Below are 22,740 nucleotides of genomic sequence, written 5' to 3' on the forward strand. Positions count from 1 at the left end.
TGCTTGCTCGCATACAGGTGATTGGTTCTGGGGCAAAAAGGAACATCCTGTTTTCTGAAGACTTTCTACAGGGATTATTCACAGCACTGTAACTGAAACTTGCTTCTGTGTGATAGTCTGCCTCAGGAATAAAGGGGTACTTTAAATTCTGGACTTGGATCTGGAATATGGATTTGCATTTTAATGTTTCTGTGTCCAAAGTCAGAAAGAATTGATCAGGCAAAGCAGCTGCTTCTGTGTTACAGTTCAGGTGGATCTCAAGCAGTTTACTCTGCTGCTGGGCTGTGAGGGGAAGTTCTGATTATTTTAAGTAGAAATATGCATTGAAAAGCAAAATCTCTGCATATTGCTCAGCAGGAGAAACATTCCACCATTAGAGGTCATCATTGCTGCGTGCAAAGGGAGCAGAGCAAAGTATGCTGCAGCTGAAAATTGGACGCTCGCTGTTCCCTGTGGGCTGTGGGGAGCAGGTGCTCACTGTGGTGTCCAGCCTTCTGTCTGTTCCAATGGCTTGCACAGCTCTGGCAAAAACTTCCAGCAAGCTCTGCCTGGGCAGTACTTGGGCAAGTGCCTTGGGGCTGACAAGAGATTACTGAGTCAAAATGTCTTTTTATTAAACCTGCATGTGACTTGGATTTGCCTTCACTTCCTGTAGTTTTCAAATAAATTATTACACAGTTCAGCTAAGTTAGGCTACTAAAAACGAATGCACAGGTGATCTTTATTTCATCATACTGTTGCTGTACTCTGATTTTATTAAGAACATAGTACAAACCAGAGGCTTTAGAAGAAACAGTGAAGCAAAGGATTTATAAGCAATCATTGGCTATTATCTCTGTCAGGACTGTAGTTAACAGACTAATAAATTCATTATGCAATAGTGAATTGGATTATCAAGAGCCAATCCAGGCAGGTGAAATGTTCTGAAGAACACAATTGAGTATTGCCGTGCTTTTTTTGAGAATATAACTTGGGAAAAAAAAAACCAGTACCTTTTGAATATCAAGATGATTCATTTAAGCATCAGAAGATTCCACCCTTGTGGAAGGTACTATGGTGGCCTTCAGGATCTGAGGTTTTTTAAATGCAAAGCAGACCATGCCTTGTAAACACTGTGACAACCTGAAAATGGAGATGGCAGTGGAGATTACTGGGAAGGAGAAGAATTCAGTTTTGTCTTCAGGTGATTGAATACCACAAGAGGCCTGTAAAAAGTGTAAAAATAGGTAGGTTTTCAGTAGAATCTGGGCTTAAGACTACCACTGTAATCAACTCGCTCCTGCAAGCTGTCAAGAGTGCACATCATTCTTGGTACTGAAGGCTCCTGGGTGGTGTAGTCCAATCCACAGGTATGACTGTGGCTGACTTGGTGGAACAGTGATGCTGCTGATCAGCTACTCGTGGAGGCGGGGACTCTTTCCCCCAAGAGATGTAGTCCCACAGCCAATATCCTCCTCACCCAAGTCTGAGTTACTGAATTCTACCATAATGCAGGTAGCATCTGTGTGTGGTGGCCATGCTGTTCTGTCTGGGGTTTGAGCAGAGGCAGATAAAACGAAGTTCCTCACACTGGTGATCTCTCTCACCAGTGGGGAAGGCATGTGGCTGTTGTGTGCACGTGGTAATTAGTCATGCAGATCTGATCCTGTGATAGCAATCAAGGTGTCTGTTCAAGAAATTGATTATATTTTCAGTCTATACTGAGGTTATCCTTTTGTTAGTGATCATCTGTCCATTACTGCTATTTACTGTGTGATGGTTGTAGAGGTCCCAGCCACATAGTGTTAAGGCACTGTGGAAAAATAGAACAAAAAATGTCATTTAGCCCAAAAACCTTTTCAAACCGAATGCTACAGCTTTATTAATTACTTTATGTATTCTTGTGACAACACTTAAGTACACTTAATGGGCACACTTAACCAATCTGACATGACTTGGAACTACAGCTCAAGTTTTGTAGCCAGTGAAATCAGAAAAAGTCAAAGGAAATGCTGTTTTGCATAGAACAATTTATGGTCCTGTATGGAATGACGCCTGTAGTTAAACATAAGCTCTGTTATCACAAGGAAAATGTGATGTACTATGAGAAACATGGAGTTGATACTAAAGAGTGTGTCATTGACAAAATGTCGTGATTCCCTCTCAGGGCAGAAACCATTTAAACTGCTGATAGTAGCCATGAACTGTGTACAGTTAAACTTATTGTCAAGCTTTAGGTTTAAAATAAGGTGATCTGCAGTGTGTTATGGGTAAATATTTGTCTTGTTTTAAAGATTGTTAGTACTTGTGGGTGTTTACCCTGCATTCGGCTTAAGGTTTACTTCCTGCAAGCAGTGCTGGAAGAAAGGGGAGGGCATTTGCCCTCCATGCTGAACAAAAGCCACAGGGTAGGAGCAGGTCCTGCAGTGCTGCCTGGAGACCTGGATGGGATGTGTTTCCAGTGTGAGGAGAGCACCTGTTGGTGATGCTTGCCAGCTCATGGCTTTTTCCCCAAGCAGAGCTTATCAGTGGGCAGGGCACAGATCAGGCTTTCAGATAACTGAGCTGTGATTTCAACTGCAGTAGTATCTAGCCTTGTATGAGGTACTTGACTTTCCTCTGCACTGATTTATTCCCCTCTGTAGCAGGGTGTTAATTCTGACTTTCCTCTGGAAATTGTTTGATTTGATGAAATAATTATACAAAAGCCAGTTAATTGCCACAGAGAAAAGTAACACAATAGCAATGCTAATACTGTGATGACTGGTCTGTGAGGACATTATAAGTCAGTAACTTCACCATTTTATTAGTAATACTGCCAGCAAAGTTGTTGTGTAATCCTTACGTAGGTAAAATGCTTATTGAATTTGGATGACAGGCATGGGCTCTGTGTGGGAAAATACTTTGATCTTGGAAAAGAGCCATCAGTTTGAGAATGGAAATTAGAATAAGGCTTCTCATTTGACTCTGGCCAAAGCCTACAGAAGCCTCCTGTCCAAGGCTTGTCTGAATGGAAACTTTTATTTAACATAAGTGCCCAGAATTTGTGGGTATGGAATCAGCTGTGAGGGCACACAGGATCTTAATGTTTAGGAGGACCTTGTACTGAGGCTGAAGGGGAATGAGGCCGCCTGAGGTGAAGGCCAGTGACAATTCTTACCATCTTGTCAATCAGCCTAGGTCTGGTCTTAATGATAAATAACAAGATCTGTATTGCCTGATTGGTATTTGGAGTACTAATCTTGGAGCAGAAGAAATTTTTTCCTTTTTTTCAAATATCCTGACTGGCTTCTCTATTGATGAGACATTCCTACAGTGGTTTTATTTTACAAGCCTGAAGGCATTTTTACATGTTATGGGCAGCCTTATGTCACATGTACATCATGTTCTACCTTCCACTTATGTAACTGGGAAAACTTTTTCTTTCAACTTCCTCACTTGTCACTGCAAGCTGCCCTTGAATACAGACAGTTGGATGGGTTTTGGTAAGAAACTAGAACCACTGCAATGAATCAAAAAGCCCAGGAGGGTGCTTGTGTTGGTCTAATTTTCATGAAGATGAAGCCCCCCTGGGAGTATCTTGGGGAAGGCCCTCCTTGGATTGGTACCACTGGTTTTCAGGTGATGTGTAGGGATAGCCAAAGAAAATTACTTTGGGATCATTTTTTTTTTCACGAAAACTGATTGAGAAACAGTTTCTGAATTAGCAGAAGGTGAAGATTTCAGAGAGAAAGCTGCAGGCCAGCAGACTCTTCATAAGCTGAAGCAGGCAATGAAAACGTAATTAATTCTTTAACTAGTAATCCTCAAGGTAATTTCTTGAGAAATATTGATATTGTCACTTTGGTAAGGAAATCCTGTCTATCAGTAAAGCCTAGATAGAGCAACTTTGGATAAAATATTGCTGTGATATCTGTAGGAGGAGGACTAGTGAGAGGAAAGCAAACACTTTTAAGGAAAGGAAATTAAGCTCCTTTGCATGGTGATGCCATGTAACCTCTAAAATCTCTTCAAAGTTTTAATTTTCCATCTAGCATCAAGCTGATTTCTGCAACTCTAGGACAGATGTGTCACTGTAAGAGCACTCCCAAAGCCTCTTAGTGAGCTGAAATGGCATTTTGCTGATCTTTGCTGGTGTTGAGCAATAAACGCTGTTGGTCATGGCCTGTTGCAGTAGCAGTGGCAAAGAGGACATTTGCAGAAATGCTTTTGAATGGCAAATTGTTTTAGCCAAAAAATATTCCTAAAGAAGTCAAACTCAGTCTAAATGCCCAGAGGAACTTCTGTCTGGCACTTAAAACATAGTGTTAGGAAAAATAGTGTAATACATCAAAAATGGCACCTGGTGGACTGTAGTGCTTACTTGATTTAAAGCTATTACAACAAAAAGGATCTCTGTGTCCTAGCTGTGTTTCCAAAATAGTATCCCTCATTTTCTGTTTGTTTTGAATTTGATGCTACAGAGCTATGAGAGCCCAAATGTTTTTAGTGTACTCAGTGTAAGGAAAATGGCTTTCACCCAATGTTAGTGGCCAGAAAATCATGGTGTGCTTGCTGGAAGCATGGTGCTGGGGTAGATTTCCTTAAAACAAGTCCCTCCACTTTATACAGCCCTCTAGTATGCTTTGAGCTGAAAGCAGTTTGAATATAAGCACATACTCTGTTTGCTAGAGGAGCTAGTGTGTGGTAATATGAGAGAAGAAATAGCTTCACAGGGTGTGTGTACTCACACGTATATTATGTGTCTGTGCGCAATATGTTTGTGTGTACGTGCCATTGTATAAACACACACACACCCCCCCCTACACAGGTATAGGTGATGTATCTGCTTTGAAAATCAGGTCTAGAGGTGATGTTTACGTGATGCATTGCAGAGCTGTTTGGAGTGTGACAGATAATCCTGCCATACTTCCTCTAGCATTTTGAAACTCCATGCAGATTAAAGTGCATGTTTTCATTACAAACCATATGACTTCAGTAGCTCTTCTTTCTTAGTTTATATGTGGGAACTTTTGCCTGAGAATTCAGACTTCTGTCATGCCAGGTGTACAAGAAAAATTTCTCAGTTGTTAATGAAGTGTAACCTTTGTTTCTAGTCCTGAAACCTGCTTTTGCAACAACTGTCACTTCATAATGAGCAAAGTCACTCATGGCAGCCTTCATCAGCTTGATTTCTGGGGTAATGTCTGGTTTTCAAGAAATAATGTACATTTTGCCATGGTCTTTTCTGTGCCTAGGTCATCAATCAGCAGCGCACATGAATCGTAATCTGCTATAGAAAAGTAATCCAAACGTGGTGATTTGGTGCTGCATCTTTTTTGCTGTCACTTTTCTGAGATGCCTTTGACACTTGTAATGCAACCATCTCTGACTTGTAAAAGGCTTTCATGATGTATTAAGTGTGTACTGTGTAAAACACAATAGCAACATGGATTTAATCCGTTTCTGTATTTAAATCTGTTAAACAAATTCTTTCTTTTCAGGATGTGGATGTGAACAGCATATTCTAATACAAGTGTTTTGGGAAAACTGTGTGTTTAAAAACTTGTACTCAAGCTAACGTGCTTGGATTATGTATAAACTGCTAAAGCCATTGTGCTTCATATTGCCATCTGTGTCTGTATTGTGGATGTCCTTGCTCATCTGATTCTAGGCCTGAAAAGGGAACAAGCAGGAGGTTTGGTTCACTAGATAGTTTGTTAGTTCAGTGGCAGCTCATACTTAATTGTCTGCTGGAAAGTACACTGAAGTAACACTTGTTTAGAGCTTGCAAACTCTCAGTAGATGTGAATAACTCACTTAACATCAGCTACTCACTGGAGAATTGAAGCCGTGTGCCAGTGTGTGCTAATGCAAGCTGCCTAATGTGCAAGTGCTGCCTCTTGATCTCAGTGGATCTCTATTTGATCTGCAGTTTAGTATCATTCAAAGTGACATGGGAGAGAGCTTCTCTGCCCCATTGTGTCCTAAGTTATTAAAAACCACATTTGCCTTAGACTGGATGGTGAAGTGTGTGATGCATTCAGAATATGATTGTGTTTGTCGAAAGTGAGTAGATGTTACTGAGGTTCTTCCCCAGACTGATCACGTGATAAAAGGCATTTATAGGCCCTGTTGGTCCATCAGACTGATGTCCAGACTGGGGACAGGAGTTTGCAAGTTCAACTGTAACTTACTCTGAACTTAGAGATATCTGTGAGGGCAGGTGCCGGGAGATGCACCTATTCCCCTATTCCTGGCTGGCCAGATGCAAGTGCCACCTCAGTTCAGCAAGGCCTAGGCTCTGCACCTCAGCAGATGTTTTCAAGTGATTGTGGAGGCCACCAGGAGGTTGCCACAGCAATGCCTTGTAGAAGAACTAAGGGATGATCTGTAAGCCTGAGAGCTGTGGCTGAATTTAATATTTAATTTTTAATTTTAATTTAATTTCCGCTGCCCTCTGCTGAAAGAAGTGCTCTTCTGATGACATCAAATAATGCTTTTTGTTACTTGAAATGAAGCAAGAAATTGATCAGAATTCTTCTGCAAAAAGATAGCATGTGTACTGTTTAGGTGATTGAGTTAAAATCTGTTTTCTTTGAATAATATCAACTTTCCTGTTTGTCAAACCCAGACGATGCATAGTTGGGTGGGTGAGGATTTGCCAGCTAGGACAACTACAGCCTCCTCAGGGCCTGGTGAAGGAAACTTGGAAGAGAAATGTAAACAGGTAGACTGAAAGCCTTGTGCACTAATCACACTAATAGTGTTTGCAGTCTCAACTCAACTGTCTAGCTGTGCAAAGAGACCTGGACTGGGAGCCTGAAAAAAGTGTGTCTGTCTGAAGTGATTTTTGGCTTTGATGTGTTTTTCTGTTAACTGTCTTGTTGTAGTTCCTCATAAAGGATCAGGGTACAAAGTCTCCTCCGTTTATGGGGCTGCCTGTGTTGGGAGCCCATCACCAATAAATGTTTAAGTAAATTGGGAGCTGCCTTCATGTAGGCAGGCAACTAGCTGCTTATTCTGCTTGGTCCACTGGACCAGCAGTAGCAGCAGCAATCATAAGGCACTTTATTAACCTTAGGTCACTGACCACATTTCCTTTCTAAAATCAATGTATTTTTCCACTTAGCCTTGATCTTTTTGCTTAATAAGCCCAAACAATTTCAAAGAGACTTTCTTGTAATTCAGCCAAGTTGAAAAGGTTACAGCTTTTGATAAATCTGACTATCATCCACCATCTAGGTAAAAACAAAAAACAGATATTGCTAAAGCATTTGTGTCCCTTTAGCAGCTGACACTGTTGGACAGCAGGAATTGCAGTGACCTAAGTGTGCAGCTTTGGGAGCTGCCACTGGCTGGTGGAACCTGATCCCTCACTGCATTGTGATAAGGAAAATAATGAAGTTACATAAGCAATCCTTTGCAAATGATTCAAGAATCTGACACTGAGCCAGACCCCCTCTCTAGCATAGTCGGGCTCTGAAGTGACTGGAGTTTTCCCCAGCTCAAGCCAGCAGAGAATGGCTTCATTAAGGTTAGATAATCTGTAGGGTCTACGTTATATGTCACTGAAGGAGATGGATTAGTGTTCTGTACTAATGGTACAGGGACACAAAGGCAAGGGAAAATTCAGATATTACTTTCTTCAGACTATATATCATCAAGCATGAGGGTTGCATGGAGAATGTTTGTGCATTGTGTACAGAAATAAGGTTTTTTTATTGCTTGTTAAATTTATTTACTCTGACAGTAATCTAGTGAAACAAGATTTTCAGAAGATGTCGAGAAATTCGGAGATTATGAAAATGTCTCTGATTTGTCACAAGCTGAAAATCCACAGATTCAAAATTCTTTTTAACATTATCTGTAGAAGATATCCTTTGATTAGGTAAAAATATGCTAGGTAAGTGAAACTTAGAGGGTTATCAAGTGTGTCCAGATCTAACTATTAAGACAGATGTGGAAATGCTGCTCCTGATGCTCTTCATTACTGAAATAAAATTATTGGTACTAGAAATGGGAAGTATTGCAGGAGTGAGACTTGGAGCATGTTACAAATGTGATTTCAAGCTAGCATGGATCTTCCAGCTTTTGAAGCCAGTAAGTAACAGTGTTCATCTTATGGTAGTAGGGACCAAGACCTTTGTGTGTTAAATATTGGGTAGGAAATTATGGGTGCACTTCCATATAATGGCTTTTGCCTGAAATAAACTTGGAAGTGAAGTTGGATGGCTGAGGACGATTTAGAAAGAGCACAGACAGGGTTTTACCCATGTAACTCCAGTGTTGCCTTTGAGACTTTTACTGGAGCACCATTCTCAGGATGTAGTAGTCCTTGGCTTTATTTCAAAAGGCATAAACTATAGGTCTGTTTTCTTTGAGGCCACAAAAGATTGTGAACACTGGGAGCTACTGTTCAGCACTTCATTCAAAGCCCAATGACTATTTACAGGCGATAGGGAAGCTGCTGAAGAGCACTGGGTACACAGAATACTGACAGCCACTCCTAAAGACAAGCTGTATTTTGTGCAAAGAGGGAGGGCAGACGTAGTTCTGTTTTTATTAAAGTCAAAGTGCAAAAGTGGAACAAAACTGTAGTGACCTCTGAGACCTGAAACTTCTCTCAGCTACTCCTGTAGGACAATGTCTGTGGTATTAGTGTTTGTGGTGGAGCTTTGATGAAGGTTTTGCTCAGATTTGTGAGATGCATCTGGAACATCTCTGTCATACAAGAAAGGTCCTTCCAGAATGTCCCATCGTAAAGTGTGTGTGTGCTCTTGCACCTGGTTGCCCTACTTACTTAGGAGGTCTCCAAGGATGGACTTTATTTCTAAGCCATCAGTGGGAGATTCGTGGGACAAAGGTATCGGAAATCCTTTCACACCTTGGGCAGCTCCTAACTTACCAGTTGATAACTCCAGATATTCTAATCTCTAAGCAATCTCTCAGTCTGGGAACCTTGTTGATCAATTTTCATGGGGTTTGGTTTGGGGTTTTTTTGCAGTTTTGGGGTTTTTGGGTTTCTTTGTTTGTTTTTAATCTCGATGAATGTGAGATCTGCTTGTTCTGACATGGAGGATCTGCATGTCCACTCCTAACCATCGAGGATGCGCATGCTGTTCACCAGTGGGAATGTACTCTGGCATGACTTGTCACTTTGCATTCACTGAAACTTGCTGTTCCTTGTTCTGAGATCTCTTGTGTGCAGTAATATTTTTATTACAGAAAATACTGTGCTGGTGAAAACTTAAAAGTTCTTGGATCAAAATGGACAGAAATACACTTCCTTGTTGGATACCAGGCAGGCTTCATGGCAGAGTTGCCCAAAACTTCAGGTCAGAGGAGAGTAGACTATGGAATTGAGAAAGCCACAGGGAAAATTATCTCCCCACTTCTTTCATCCTTAGATCTTTATAATAGAGTGAATAATGACATACTGTGTTTCTGTTCAAGTCAGTGAGAGTTTTGGCAGGAGAGGCAGCATGATCCATCTGGAATGAAGTCTGAAGACCTTGTTTGCTGCAGTCCTTGGAAGCTCATTGAGTGCTGTGGGTTCCTTTGTTGGCCAAATGAAAAGGATGACACTGACCAAACTTTCATAGATGGAAAATGTTTTTCTATACAAAGCTGTGCTAGTTGCTGCTGATGGCAGAAGAAAACAGTATAGCTTGAGTTGCAGTTTGCACACTGAAACAATGAGGTACTGTGATTCCCCTCCATTATGAAAGGTTCTTGTGTACTCAAGTTCATCATCTGTGAAGAATTCCACTCCATAGGGAATTGCAGATACACTTAATTATGGCACAGTATGTTTGTGAACACATTATTTACTAAAAAATCCTTCTTTAAATTGATGAGAACAATGAATGTACATTTATCCCCACAGCAGGGAATTACATTTACACCCTTTTCAAAGTTGTTTTTCATTTTTAGGAGATTTTAGAAAGTTCCTGAAAGGGTCAAACACAAGCATCTGCTCTTCCTAAGCATGTGTGTATGCTTTTCCAAAATAAGAGCGTGTGTGAGCTTTGTGAGCTCACAGAACTTTGTGAGCCCAAGCCGCTGCTTTGTGTCCAGATACATATTCTGGAAGTTGATGTGTCAATGGCTACACGCCCCTTGGAGAAGGTGCTGCTGCAGACCATCAGAGGTCATTCATCAGTGCTTCATTTTTATTGTTCTATTTATCAATGTTTGTATGTTTGTATACTTTCAAAGTAAAGTCCGGGAAAAACCCGTAGAATTGGTGCATCCATGCAGGTTGGATGCTGCTGGGGAAGTCTAGTTAGGAACATGTGATGTTAATTACTTTTTCAGGTCTGCACACTGTGATTTATTCTGCTTCCATTCCCATTTGATTCCATTGTCTTAGTTCAGGATATGCAGAGCTGTATGTTTGCTAATGGATATGGGGAGATCCTGTTCTGGCAGCAGTTCTCTGAGGCAGATAAAGCAAACCCTGTCCACTAAAATTGATGGTAGAATTCTCAATTGTTTCAGTGGCACCTCAGTTTCACTTGCTAAATTTAGGAAATCTGGTGGGGTTTAGCCTGTCCATGGATTAGAGAATGGTGGTTCTTACCATCCTCCATGGATTAGAGAATGGTGGTTCTTACCATCCTCATAGATCTTCTACTTCAGATGGAGTCTTGAATTGCTGAAACAGCCTCAGTGGGGTTAAGATTTACAAGGAGAGGTGGATTATCTATTTGATGAAACAAACTTAGGATCCCTAGGAGGAGAGGTTGGGTGGGAAGAGAATTAGTCCCACTCACACATGAAAAGCCCAGGAATGACAAATTGCAGTCCTAGAGTCTTCATACTTATTTGAACTTCTAGTTTTATTTGTTCTCAGTAAATCTTTGCAGTAACCTGTTCAATTGAAATATGTGCTGGACAGGCCAATGGTAAAAGTTTCTCACTAGTTGTGAATAGCTGTACACTTCACATCTGGGCAAATAATTATATAAATGCAAAAATATATTTAAGCTTTAAGAACTAAAAAAATTAACTATTGCTATTATAATACATTACAAAGAACATTTCAAAGATTTGTCTGGTAGAGGAGTCTTCTTTTTGAGTGAAACACACATCATTTACTGTAAGGTTCACTACTATGAGAATGCATGCTCTTTTCAAAGAATAAAAACTGATGGTCTCTTCTTTCTTCCTCTTTTCAGGCAGCACAAATAGTCCTGATTTCTCTCTTTGAACTGAACACCCCTGAGTTTACCATGTTACTTGGTGCCTTGCCAAAAACATTCCAGGATGGTGCTACCAAGCTCCTGCACAACCACCTCAAGAACTCCAGTAACACCAGTGTGGTGAGACGCCCTTGTCCTTGCAAACAGCAGAGCCCCAAAGACAGCAGCTCATTGATAAGCTGTTGCAGATGTTCAGTTTGAATTATCTGTAACTGTTGTCTTGAAGCAATGTGGCAACAGAGGCTTTTGTTTGATGTTGCTTTTAATAGGGACCATTAAAATAAAAAACTGAGTTATTTTAAAATTTAATACAGTCCTAACCAGAAGAGATTAAAAAATTACTGAAAAGTGCATTAAAATTGGTGGGGTTTGTGCTTTCAAGTTGGTGGTGCTTTTGAAAGTCCTGCCAGTAATGACTTTTTTGGCTAAAACAGATCCTGATACCACAGATTTTCTGGGCTTATGACTATTATTGAGATCAGTTTAATGACAGATATATTGTCTTTTAAGGAGTTTGCAGGATCTTTAATGTGACCTACAAGGTCACCTCAGTCTATGCCTATTACCTGATGTTCTGCTTTTCTATGAAGCTCTTACATACTTTTATTTCACTGAAGGAATATGTTAGTAGAAGATTTAAATAGGAAATTTCTTTCCCTTCCCAGAGCAGCAAGGATTAGGGAACTTTTATTCTTTTTAATGTGGAAATCTTGTGAACTTGCTGGAATTTGAACCCCCCAATCTTTGCACTTTAACAGGGCCGAGTAGAATTTAGGCTAAGCTAGAACTGCAGTGTTAGGCTTCCAGGCAAATGGTCTGGAATCTCTAATACTTTTGACTCTGTGTGAAAAGTGTCAGAATTGAGAGCAATTTCTACTCATTTTGCTGTGGTATAAAAAATTGTGCAGACCAGTGGAAAAATGATAAGTTAGACTGCTTACTTATGCTCCTAACAAGCATAATCAGAATGCTTTAGACAATGTGGAAAATAGCTGTGTAATTAGAATGCTAAATTGCCAGGGTAATGGTGAGCATATTTTGGAGCCTTGCAAATCTTGTTTGAGAAGCTGGATAGCTGGATTGATGAACCATTTCTCTGGCAATATTTGCAGGCTGTACATGCTGTGTATTGAAATTTGCAGGTACTGTGGTTGTACAGAAGTGCACATACACTTGCTTTATCCTCAGAATCGTATCTTCAGGAGCACATTAAAGACTAGATGAACCATGGCTGCAGATTTTTAGGTCAAGAGGCATAATCAAAACTGCACTAAGCTTGTCTAGAGCAAACAGAGGCAATGTTTGGACCTGTTGTTGTACTCCTGTCTGTGCATTGCAACACTTTGCTAATCCCTGTCTTCCTGCTTCTGTGTTAGGGTTCTCCCAGCAATACCCTTGGTCGGACTCCTTCCCGGCACTCCAGCAGCAGAACCAGCCCCTTAACTTCACCTACCAACTGTTCCCATGGTGGACTGTCTCCAAGGTAATGTGGCAGGCTAATTAAACCCCTTGCAAAATACTAAAGGATTTCAACACCGAGTGTGTGTTTGCAGAATATGACTCACTTTGAAAGCAAAAACAAGACAAAAAGTTTACAGTAGATTTCTGCAAAGAAGCAGTGTTTGAACATGATAATATGTGGTTGGTGATTGACTTCAGTGTTCCAGTCCTCATGCTATCTGTGTAATCTTTAATGTCTTTTCTTATCATGTTAGTTTTCTTTCATGGCCTTCTTCAGAATTACATTTATGGGTAATAAATAAAGGTAATATTAATTGGCAGCATAAGAAATAAGGTCTTGTTGAGACTGCATATGTCACAAAGTCTGTGATCACTGTCAGAACAGGAGTTTCAGGTTGTGCCTATTTTTTAGGTGTGGACTTGAGATCAGTAATTCCTCTGACTGTAGTACAGTGCTTGTGCTGCTGAGAGAAGTGCTGCATCTCCTGTTCCCCTCTTATTCTTTGTGAGGATGCAGGACAAGCAGAGGTGGTGACTACGTTTCAGTGCTGAATACCTCCCAAATTGCTCACTTGGCTGCTCACCAGCAGAGTAGCGGCCTGGTCTTTTGGGCAGCAGGTCTATTGCAACCAGGTGTTTTGCTGAAGCTGCAGGTGCTACCCTAGAATATATTGGTCCACTCCAAAATCTTGTATTCAGCCAGCATGGACTCTTGGATGCTGGGAATGTGGATGTTTTGCACCATTAAAACTTAGAGCAGGAGAGATGACATTGTAAACAGTATCTTCTGGGACCGCAGAAATATTGGAGGAAAGTATCAAGCTCTTACCTGGACGAGATCTGATTCATGCTGGGAAAGCTTAAATTTGCTGCCCTTGTCTGCCTGTCCTCTTCATGACATTTCTTGTGGAAGAAATGTAAGGAAGGAACCATGTTGGGTGAGGACTGCAGTTCATTGTGCCGTGTAGCAGTTTACACTGAAATCTGTGATCTGCGTTTGTTGCTTGCAAATCTCTCTCTGAAGGGGTGCTTAGACACGTGAGTTCCAGTGTGTCAGGGAAAGTACAGGCCTTTAGCATTTAATGAAGAATTGTACTAATTCCAGCAGCATAAGAACCATTGGGGTTTCCTGAGAAAATTTTGGATATCTAGATACATTTTTGCAACTTCTAAATCTGCTGTAATTCCAAACTAAAAGATGAGTTTGCAAGCCAAGGTCGAGTTGCCTATTACGAGTTTTTTCCACAAAGGTTTCATTAAGAAATTAAGTGGTAGAGTTTCAGGGGAATGGTTCCAACTATGTTGCTTCCTTTTTGACTAACTTGAGCATTGTTGCCCTGCTGATTTCTGTCATGGGAAATTATTAACTGTGTCTCCTTGTGGTTATGTTGTGGTTTTGTTGGCCGTGTTTGCATGTGGCACTTATTTTATAATTCCACAACCTTTTACCATGCTTTTTGGGTTTTGCCATTGGGACACGACTGTTTATTGCCACTTCACTCACTGTTTTCTATTTGTCTTTGCTTTCTTCTCACCTCTTGATGTCAGGAGGCAAATATCAAAGTATTGATTAATCCAGTGTACATTGTTGCTGTTGTTTTCTAGAATTTTGGGTTTAGAAACTGAAGGGGTTTTTTCCCCATGTGATTTATTCTCAAGCATTAGTTAGAGAGGGCATGTAATTCCAGAGCATTCTGCCGTGGATGCAGTCGGCCAGGAATTTCCTTTAGAAAAGAATCATTCCTTCCATTTTCTGTAGAGTTCTTGGGGGTGTTTATTCAAAAATTTAGGTGTCTTCAAGAAGCATGTCCTGCTTCCTTGATGGATTTAGTTATTCAGGAGTGATGTTTAAAAGTTACTCTTCAGTGATAGGTAAAGGTGGAAGCTGCTATGAAAGCCCTTTAAAATATTTGGAGGGGAGAAGTTGTACTTTTTTGTGGTGAGTGACCTCTGAGCAGTTACAGTATCTGCCGATTTTTGCCATTTGTAGAAAAGGCAGTGGCAAATACTGCAAATTAGAGGCAGTAGCTTCTGATGCTCTGCTGGGCTGCATCCTCCTTGAAAATGTCTTGTGCAGCACAGTTTGGGCATGGTCCTGATTTAAAGGGAGAATGTAGCTCTGGTTGTCCTTCTTTCAGAGAAAAGGCTTTGAAAGATGTGCTAACAGATTGTGGTAAGTAGGGTAGGCTGCAGTATTACATTTTTTGGTATAGGTGCTTCAGTGTCATGTTTCCATTTCAAATGCTTGTTGTTTGCTATTCAGCATTGGGGTGAAATATCACTTTTCTCTCTACAAACTTGGAACATAAGCACAGCCAGGTCATTCTGATAGCAGTGTAAAGGATGAAGATTCCCAGTTTCTTTGTGTACCTCTCCTCCAAAAGTGGGCTTGGCTTTACATTTTCATGGGGCCTACCGTCAAAGGTTTGTAGTCAGGTTGTGTATTCCCATTGCCTCCTGGGGTGCTCCATGTCCAGGCCCTGCTTACCTTGTGCCTGCCTGTGTCTTGTGCAGGCAGTCTGAGTGCAGTCAGTGGAAGGGTTATCTCCAGTTCTTAATGCCAGCTTTGGTTTTGAAGAATATGCTTTCCTTTTATTTTTTTTCTTGATGCATGGATTGGAGTGAAAACCAGAGGCATACATGTCTTTGGAGCTGGGATATGTGTGGAAAGGATGTTTGGGTCCTGTAGGAATATGAAAATGCTGCTAAGCTGCTCTCCCATATTATTAATGGTTTGTGGACAATAGCCTCAACATTAATCAGCAAGGTTTCATTGATACAGATTTACTGTATTATGTATGTATTCCAGATGACTGATCTTTTGGGGGGTGTGTGTATGTATGTATTTATGTGTACATGTATTTGGGTTCTCTGGATAGATTTTGAATGTTTTGGTTGAACTGGACTCTGCAAGCAGCTGCTTTGCCTATCCAGATGATAGCGTCTACTTAAGTATCCCCTGAAGTCGTCTGCAGGACCTTCAGGATGGTAGCATGCTTTCAGGGTCTTGGACAGAGTCTTTTCTCCTGCCTTCATTACTCCCTCTGGTTCTGCTGCATGGTCGCTATAACATATCCACTACATCTGTGAGTTACTTCTGCATTTGTATCTGCTTTTTTTTTTTTCCCCTTAACAGTTTTAGTTTTTGGTGAGAGGAGTTATGGAAGAAAGATGTTCCTTCTGAAAAAGAAAAGCAGGGAAGGGCACTTGGGAAGACTGAAAATAATAGGAAAAAAAACCCCAGACTTAAGACTGAAAGAGAGGAATGTTTCCTAGGCAAAGCACAGATGAATGGCTTGAGTTTGTGCTGGACAGAGAAAATCTTCTGAGATTTAATAAATTACGTTGTAGTACAGAAAGGAAAACACTAAGTTGTAAAGTCCTTTGGTGTTAGTATACTGTTCTGAATGGTAGATCAACTTCTGTAAACTTAAATGTTACATTCAGGTTGGAAACTTTCACCTAGAATTTTGTAGGAGTACTTGAAGGAATAGTGAATGAATGCATTTGGGATGGGTTTCTGCAATTATTAGTAACCCAGAAGCCTGTGTGTAGTTTCAATTATTAAAAACAAATAAACAAAAATCACCTAAAAATTTTTAAAAAAATTTAGTCCTTCAAAGCTCTTTAGAGGAAATACATCAGAATAAAAGGCTAACAATTCTATCTGGCTATGTAAGTTTACATGCTTGCTATTTCACTGATAATAGAAAATACCATTAAAAACAAAATTTGACACTTTCAGTATTAAGTTGAGCAAGCAAAGGCATGGAAACAGAATTAAAATAAGCCACCCACTTTATGCAATAAGGACAAGCCTGTATTGTTTGGTGGCCCGTGTTCAGGTAGGTGAGACCTGAGCTGTGAGACTTCTGATCAGCAGTCTGGGAGTCTGGGGTATTTACATGATTATAGTGGCATGTAATAGCTGTGGGATTTGATTGATGGTTAATGCGTGAAATTCTTGATACTGCTCTTCAGAGGAGTTTTTTAACTGGCTTTGCTGCTGTTTGCACTGGAGCAATTCTTGACTTGTTTGTCACTTCTGATCTTAAAGTATCTTTCACCTGCACATATACAAATACAACTATCCAAGACAAAGTGCTGAAATGTAATAGAAACAAAGTAGTGTTGTGAATACTCCATCAGCTCAAGCATTTATTCTCATTTAGAAGGTGATTTTTAAAATCCATGTACCATAATGGGAAAAGGACAAAAGCAGAGGTTAGACAAATTGACAAAGGGATGGATGTCTCAACCCAAAGGCACAGGGTCAAACAGTAACTCAAAGGGGCTGTGAAAGTTTAAGGAGAGATCTGGATCAACTCGGAGGCTGGTTTTACCCAGTCGTTCCAGCTTTGTCTGCTGAGACCTGGGCCAAGTCCCCATGATGCATTTACACTCTAGACTGACTTTCACTTGCTGCATATTTGGGTTCCGTTTGAATCTGGTGAAACAGGATCAGATCCTAAGCCTTGCAAAGGTTTTCTGGTTGTGTAGGGCCTGATTGCAGGCTTTTATAGAGGCACCAGGAGACAAACTTTACAAGCTACCTTCAGGTGTCTTTCTGATAAAAAAATAAACTCCAATTTTCCTTTCTTCCAGGGAAATCCTGTTGCTTAGAAATACCTGCTTAGAGTTTGAATACACATGCGGCCAGGGATTGTTTGCGTAGAACATTATAAATAGAGTTGTTTATAGAGGCTATATCCATTTGTAAAATCTGCTGGTTAGTACAAGCAGGGGCTGGATTTTTTGTTAATCATATTATGTTAGGAATAAAAATGGAAATGAATACTAAAGGCCAAAACAATGACTTGTGAGGCTCAACGGAGTATTCTTGTTTAATTTTGTTTCTATTAATTTTTTTCTCTCTCCAAGGCAGCATGACAGCACTAAGCCACTCAGATTATAGTTTCTTTTTTTTTTTTCCTCCCTCTCCTTTCTCTGTTTTTTCTCTCTTTTGTTTCTCCTCTGGTCACGGCAGTCGGCTCTGGGGTTGGAGTGCAGACGGGCTGTCGAAGCACCCCCCTCCCCTTTCTCAGCCTAACTCCATCCCCACTGCTCCTTCCCACAAGACTTTCAGACGCTCTTACTCTCCCAGGTAACAAGCTACCTGTTAAACCAACTTGTCTGAGGTGTCACAGTATTATTTCCCTTTCACACTGTGGGATTTGTTCAAATGTGGGATTTGCAGAGGCTTTGGTTGGAAAAGGAGAAGAGATGATGATAGCTTTCAGAGAGCAGGAGTGTTGGGCAGCCACTTGCTCGCTGCTTGGGGAAGATGCAGCATGCAAGGGGGGATAAAAAAAAGTGGATTTTTCCAGACTCTTGCACCCATTCAAGAAGATGGCAGGGAAGATGTTTCACAGTTGGTTTCCAATGCAGAACACAGTTGCTGAGCACTTTTGGCAGGTGCTGGTTGCATTATGATACCAGGGGCAGGATCTTTCAATTAGGCTGCACTGTGCATGTGGCACTTGAGTACCTCCAGATGGACACATACAGCTCAGGAGTGACTTCACATAGAGCTTTGCTTGTATAATGTGATTGTGGAACATCTTGGAAATTTGTAGTATTGAAATTAAAATTGTCCTTACCACAAGATTTTATCAGTCACAGTTTCGACACCTATTCCTTGTCCTGTGCCCTCACATTTTGTTCCAGTCTGCATACAGATCTTGGATCAATATACTGGACTAAAGCTGTATGCTGGTTTTAATAAAAAAACCCAACCTGAATACAAATGTAATTTGTCAGATCTCTGTTAAATTCCTTAGATTTTTTTAAGTTTAAACCCTGAGAAGAGACTATCTGTAAATGTGGTTTCTCATGACTTAGACTTAGTCCTTCCTACCTGAGGAAGGACTATGTATAGCCTTTCCTTAAAGCAAAAAGTTCCTAATGAAAAACTATTGAAAGAAAAGCAAAGAATTTTTTCTTTGAGGGCTCAAAATTTGAGAAGCTGTGACATCTGAGAGAGAAAATAGAATACAGTAGTAGTTACCTCTGTGAATACCTGCAGAATTAAAAACTTTAGATTAATGTTCTGACTCTGCCAGGACACTGTGGAGATATCTATGGAGGAGATCCATGTTGATTTTTTGGAATAAAACTAGTTGAGCGTGTTTTTTCTGTCCTTTTTTTTTTTTTTTTTTTTATCTGAAACCAGATAATAAGGTTTGGAATAATGTAATGTATATTCCAGCCCAGAGCCTGAAAGTGCAAGGATGTGAGTTACTGTGTACTGCTTGAAGACACAAAACTGTGGATTACTTACACATAGTTTGGATTGGAAACTGAGTAACAATTTATGGAAGTAAAATGTATTTTATGCCAGACTGGAAAACTGCCAAATTGTATCTTGGTAAACTTACAGACAGCTGCATTGGTTTTGTGCAGCAGATGGAAAATAATGTTGTGACATCCCTAAACACTGCTCATCTCTACTCACTTCTTACTCATCCTGTGCCTTTCCTCTAGTTTTCTGCATGGGTCATAATTATTTTTTTCCCTTTTGTGCCTTTTTTTTTCCCCTGAAAGGTGAGTGTAGTTCCATTTTACTTTTATTCCCCCCCCATTGTGTTGTCTGTGAAGTATTCCAGTGCACATACTGTCAGTAGAGACGTGTGTTCACATTGTAGAATTTTCATTCATGTAGAGCACAGCCATAATGTGACCTCCTACACAGGCTTACTCCTGACATATGAAATCACTGGATTCTTTAGATTTTTATTAAAATGTGGGTTTGTGCTTTGACAAATGCATCAGATTGGTGGCACTGAGAAATTGCTTTAGTCCTTTAGCACTGAAGAGTCTGTATTCTGATTGTTCTTTGGTAACAGTGTAGAGCAAAATTCATCCCTGAGGAAAGAAGTGATGATTTCAGCAGAAGGTTTATTGTCAGTATTATATCTGTGATTATTTCTTGGGTTTTTTGCCATGGATTTAATTGTGTGAGCTTTGGTAAGTCATGTCATCTCTTGGTGTGAGTACACAGGTAGTGTCACAAGTATACACCTTTTCAAATGGTGATTCCATTGCCCACTTCAATGTTGTGTGAAAAACCCTTTAAGATCTATGAATTGAATGTGCTTGAGCTTCAAACGTAGATTTTTGAGGTTGTATGAAACAAAGATTTTTCTATTCCTGGGTGGTACTTCTGAAGAACCTAAAAACTGCCTTCGCATCTGTCTGGAAAGCCAACACAGTGCAGTAGTGTTGTTCAGCTGTCTCAAAAGCCCTGGATACTTCAACATCTGTAGGTTCACGAACAGCTTTTGTTTCCTGATCTTGGTCTGTTCTTTAAGTGGTTTCTTGCTCTCCCTGACCTGCCAGACACTGTTTGGGGCGTTGTTCTTTGGTTTCTTTGCCAAAATACACGGTGCTGATGCTTGTGTGAGTGTAGTGCGAGCGTGTTGCTTGGGAGCCAGGGATTATGGCTATTTTCAGTGTTTTAATCCCAAAGGAATTGGGCAGCACCAATCTTATCGTCTGTCTGAAGTTCCCAAGTTTCTTCCAGATAAAAAGCTGTGGTTCTAGATATTTAATAGATATTTAATATCCTACTTTTAGTTCCATTGAAAATAACAGCTGTGTACCCAGAATTCAGAAGGGATTTTCTTGTTTGTTTGTTTGGGTTTTTCCCCCACCCACCTCATAGGGAATCTTTCTTTTGTGGAAAAGGAACACAACTCTGTCCAGCCATCTGCCTCCAAGCCCAGCCTGTCATCCTTCCCAAAGTGTTATGAAATAGTAATTCACCACTGTAGGGAGCCACTTCTTGCCATTTATTGACAAACAACTTGATGTAAATGTCTGATTCAGTCTATTTGCTTCTGGCTCTGCTGAGATCCGAGACTCTGCCAGAAATTGTTCTCTGGTGCTGGATCTATTAATTTAGTGATTGTCATGCAAACTCAACTTCTCCTAGATAGAGCAAAACCCTGCCAATAATGCCTCTTTATTTTCTCCAAGCTTGTAGGAACTTCTCTTTAGCCAGATCTTTTAATATCATCTGCCCTTGTATGCAAGGCATTTTATCATGGGACTTAATTTTGGATAACTCCTCAAGGAATCCCAAAACTTTTGAGGATTTATGTTGCTGAGAAATTTCTGAGGAACAAATAGATTGCAGGAAAGTGTCAGATTTGAGTGAGAGAATTCCCAAACTTAGGGCCAAACTGAAATGCTTTTTTTATCAAGGCACTGTGTCAGTGAGTTAGGTTTTACTACTTTATAAATTAAAATGGGCCATGTTAGACTAAGGTTTATGTCAAGATACATTTTCCTTTCCATTTAAATCTGTCATAGTTTAATATATTATTAAACTTAAATTTCACTGATTTCATTTCCATCAGCTGTCACAACCCTTTGAGTTCTCATAGTGATTGATATTATTTTCCTTTTTAAATACACTGCCATGCTGTGGATAGGGTTTTTTTGTTTACAGAAGGTAGCACACTTACTGAATGTAAGAAACAATGGACCTGTTTTCCCTTCACTTACAGCAGTGTTTCTCCTTGTTTTAGCCCTGTTTGAGGGAAACTCAGACCCGAACTCTGCTTTGATTCCATCCATGTTGTGTTACCAGTCACTGTTAGTAAGGGTACTCCGAACCATCTGTCTCCAGCTTGTTTTTGTTAACAGTCAGAAGCGGATTCCAATTTCATTTGTAACATTTCATATACGTTTGGTCTTTAGTATGCTGGATTATGACACGGAGAACCTAAACTCTGATGAAATCTACAGCTCTCTTCGTGGAGTCACAGAAGCGATTGAGAAATTTAGCTTTCGTAGTCAAGAGGACCTGAATGAGCCAATCAAACGTGATGGAAAGAAAGACTGTGACATTGTAAGTATTCCATTGATTAATGTTCCCACATAGATGAAATTTTAAAACGTTTTGATCAATTTAAAACATTGTGATCAAACCTGTCTGTGGATTGCTAATGTACAAAATCTAGTTTTTCCTGCTGTATTCTTATAGGCGTCTTCTGCGTATTGGTTGTTAGCTTCTTATACCTTAATTATGGGGTTTCGCTGACTGTTTCCCTTGGCTCCCTTTGAACTCTGGCCTCCTGTGGAATGTGCTCACTGGGCTTCTGTGGGATTCCCATGTAGGATGGAAACAGTCTAGTGTTCCTCCGGTTCGGCATGGCTCAGTGGTGGCTTTTGCATGGAGTGTGCGTAGTCAGGTCTGTAGTGGGAAGTGTTAGTTCTTAAAATGCATGAATGGTTTCCTTCACAGGCTTAGGACCTGTGATCACTGCCAAGTGCACGGCTCATATGGTATCTTATGCTGCAAGAGTGGTTACAGAAACTGTGATCATGAGATTTTTTTGAGCAGGTATAGTCGTGTGAAAGAAAGAGGTAGTAATCGAAGTTTTACTTAAGTGGTGTGTATAAATAATACATGTAAATAATTCTGTGCCTCTTCCTATTGGTGGGTGAACTCCAGAAATGCTACAGTTTGCATAGAATTTTGAACATACCTTTTTTTCTCTGCTTGATCCGCCAGGTATCTCGAGATGGTGGCCTTGCTCTCCCTACCGGTGATGTCCGTGGAAGCAGTGACATTGTGGAAGGTGGAAGGATGGCTCTGGATAACAAAACCTCCCTCCTGAACACCCAGCCTCCCCGCGCCTTTTCAGGGCCCCGTGCTCGGGAATACAACCCCTATCCTTACGCTGACACAATCAACACTTACGACAAGACTGCACTGAAGGAAGCAGTGTTCGATGACGACATGGATCAGCTTCGGGATGGTTTGTGTCAGCTCACCTCGTAGCACTGCAGGCAGCTTGCTGCCTTTCTGGTGTATTTGTGTACGGGTAGTGCTCTCAGATACGTGCCTGCCTGTGCATGTGTTGTGTATTACTTTGCATCTGAGCCAAGGCTTGGTATGAAATACCCTTTGTTCTCGTGTCCCAGCAGAACCTCATCTGTGGCTATTGAGAAAAAATATTATACTGTGGTTTTGATTCTTGTTTGCCTGGGGTTTCCTGCAAACTAGTCCCTTAAGCACCACATGCATCTGTAGGGACACTGCTTTGGGACCTTCCCCTCTTCATGGCTGAAACGCCTCACTCAACAGCTTGTTGTTGTTGAGTGT

General features: G+C 40.6%; 1 protein-coding gene and 1 long non-coding RNA gene across 39 annotated transcripts in view; one reads left to right on the top strand and one right to left on the bottom strand.

The window, feature by feature from the left end:
* The window catches only part of CLASP1 (cytoplasmic linker associated protein 1), a 173,836-nt gene that overhangs the window by 130,321 nt on the left and 20,775 nt on the right, over positions 1 to 22,740 (top strand). For 21 of the 38 annotated variants that reach the window (XM_039554510.1, XM_039554511.1, XM_039554516.1 and 18 more), the window contains 5 exons: positions 11,142 to 11,285; positions 12,542 to 12,648; positions 17,614 to 17,730; positions 21,330 to 21,480; positions 22,147 to 22,393. In XM_039554510.1, the coding sequence (XP_039410444.1) occupies positions 11,142 to 11,285; positions 12,542 to 12,648; positions 17,614 to 17,730; positions 21,330 to 21,480; positions 22,147 to 22,393 (766 nt within the window). The remainder of the gene's footprint in view (positions 1 to 11,141; positions 11,286 to 12,541; positions 12,649 to 17,613; positions 17,731 to 21,329; positions 21,481 to 22,146; positions 22,394 to 22,740) is intronic. The other 17 variants (XM_039554523.1, XM_039554527.1, XM_039554524.1 and 14 more) reach the window with 1 other exon arrangement.
* Positions 689 to 22,204, bottom strand: LOC109145673. The gene is made up of 2 exons (XR_002047234.3): positions 22,121 to 22,204; positions 689 to 1,792 (listed from the first exon to the last, which is right to left on the bottom strand). It is a non-coding gene; the product is annotated as an uncharacterized LOC109145673 (long non-coding RNA).

This window comes from Corvus cornix, chromosome 7 (genome assembly GCF_000738735.6).
Source record: "Corvus cornix cornix isolate S_Up_H32 chromosome 7, ASM73873v5, whole genome shotgun sequence".
Taxonomy (NCBI): Eukaryota; Metazoa; Chordata; class Aves; order Passeriformes; family Corvidae; genus Corvus; species Corvus cornix.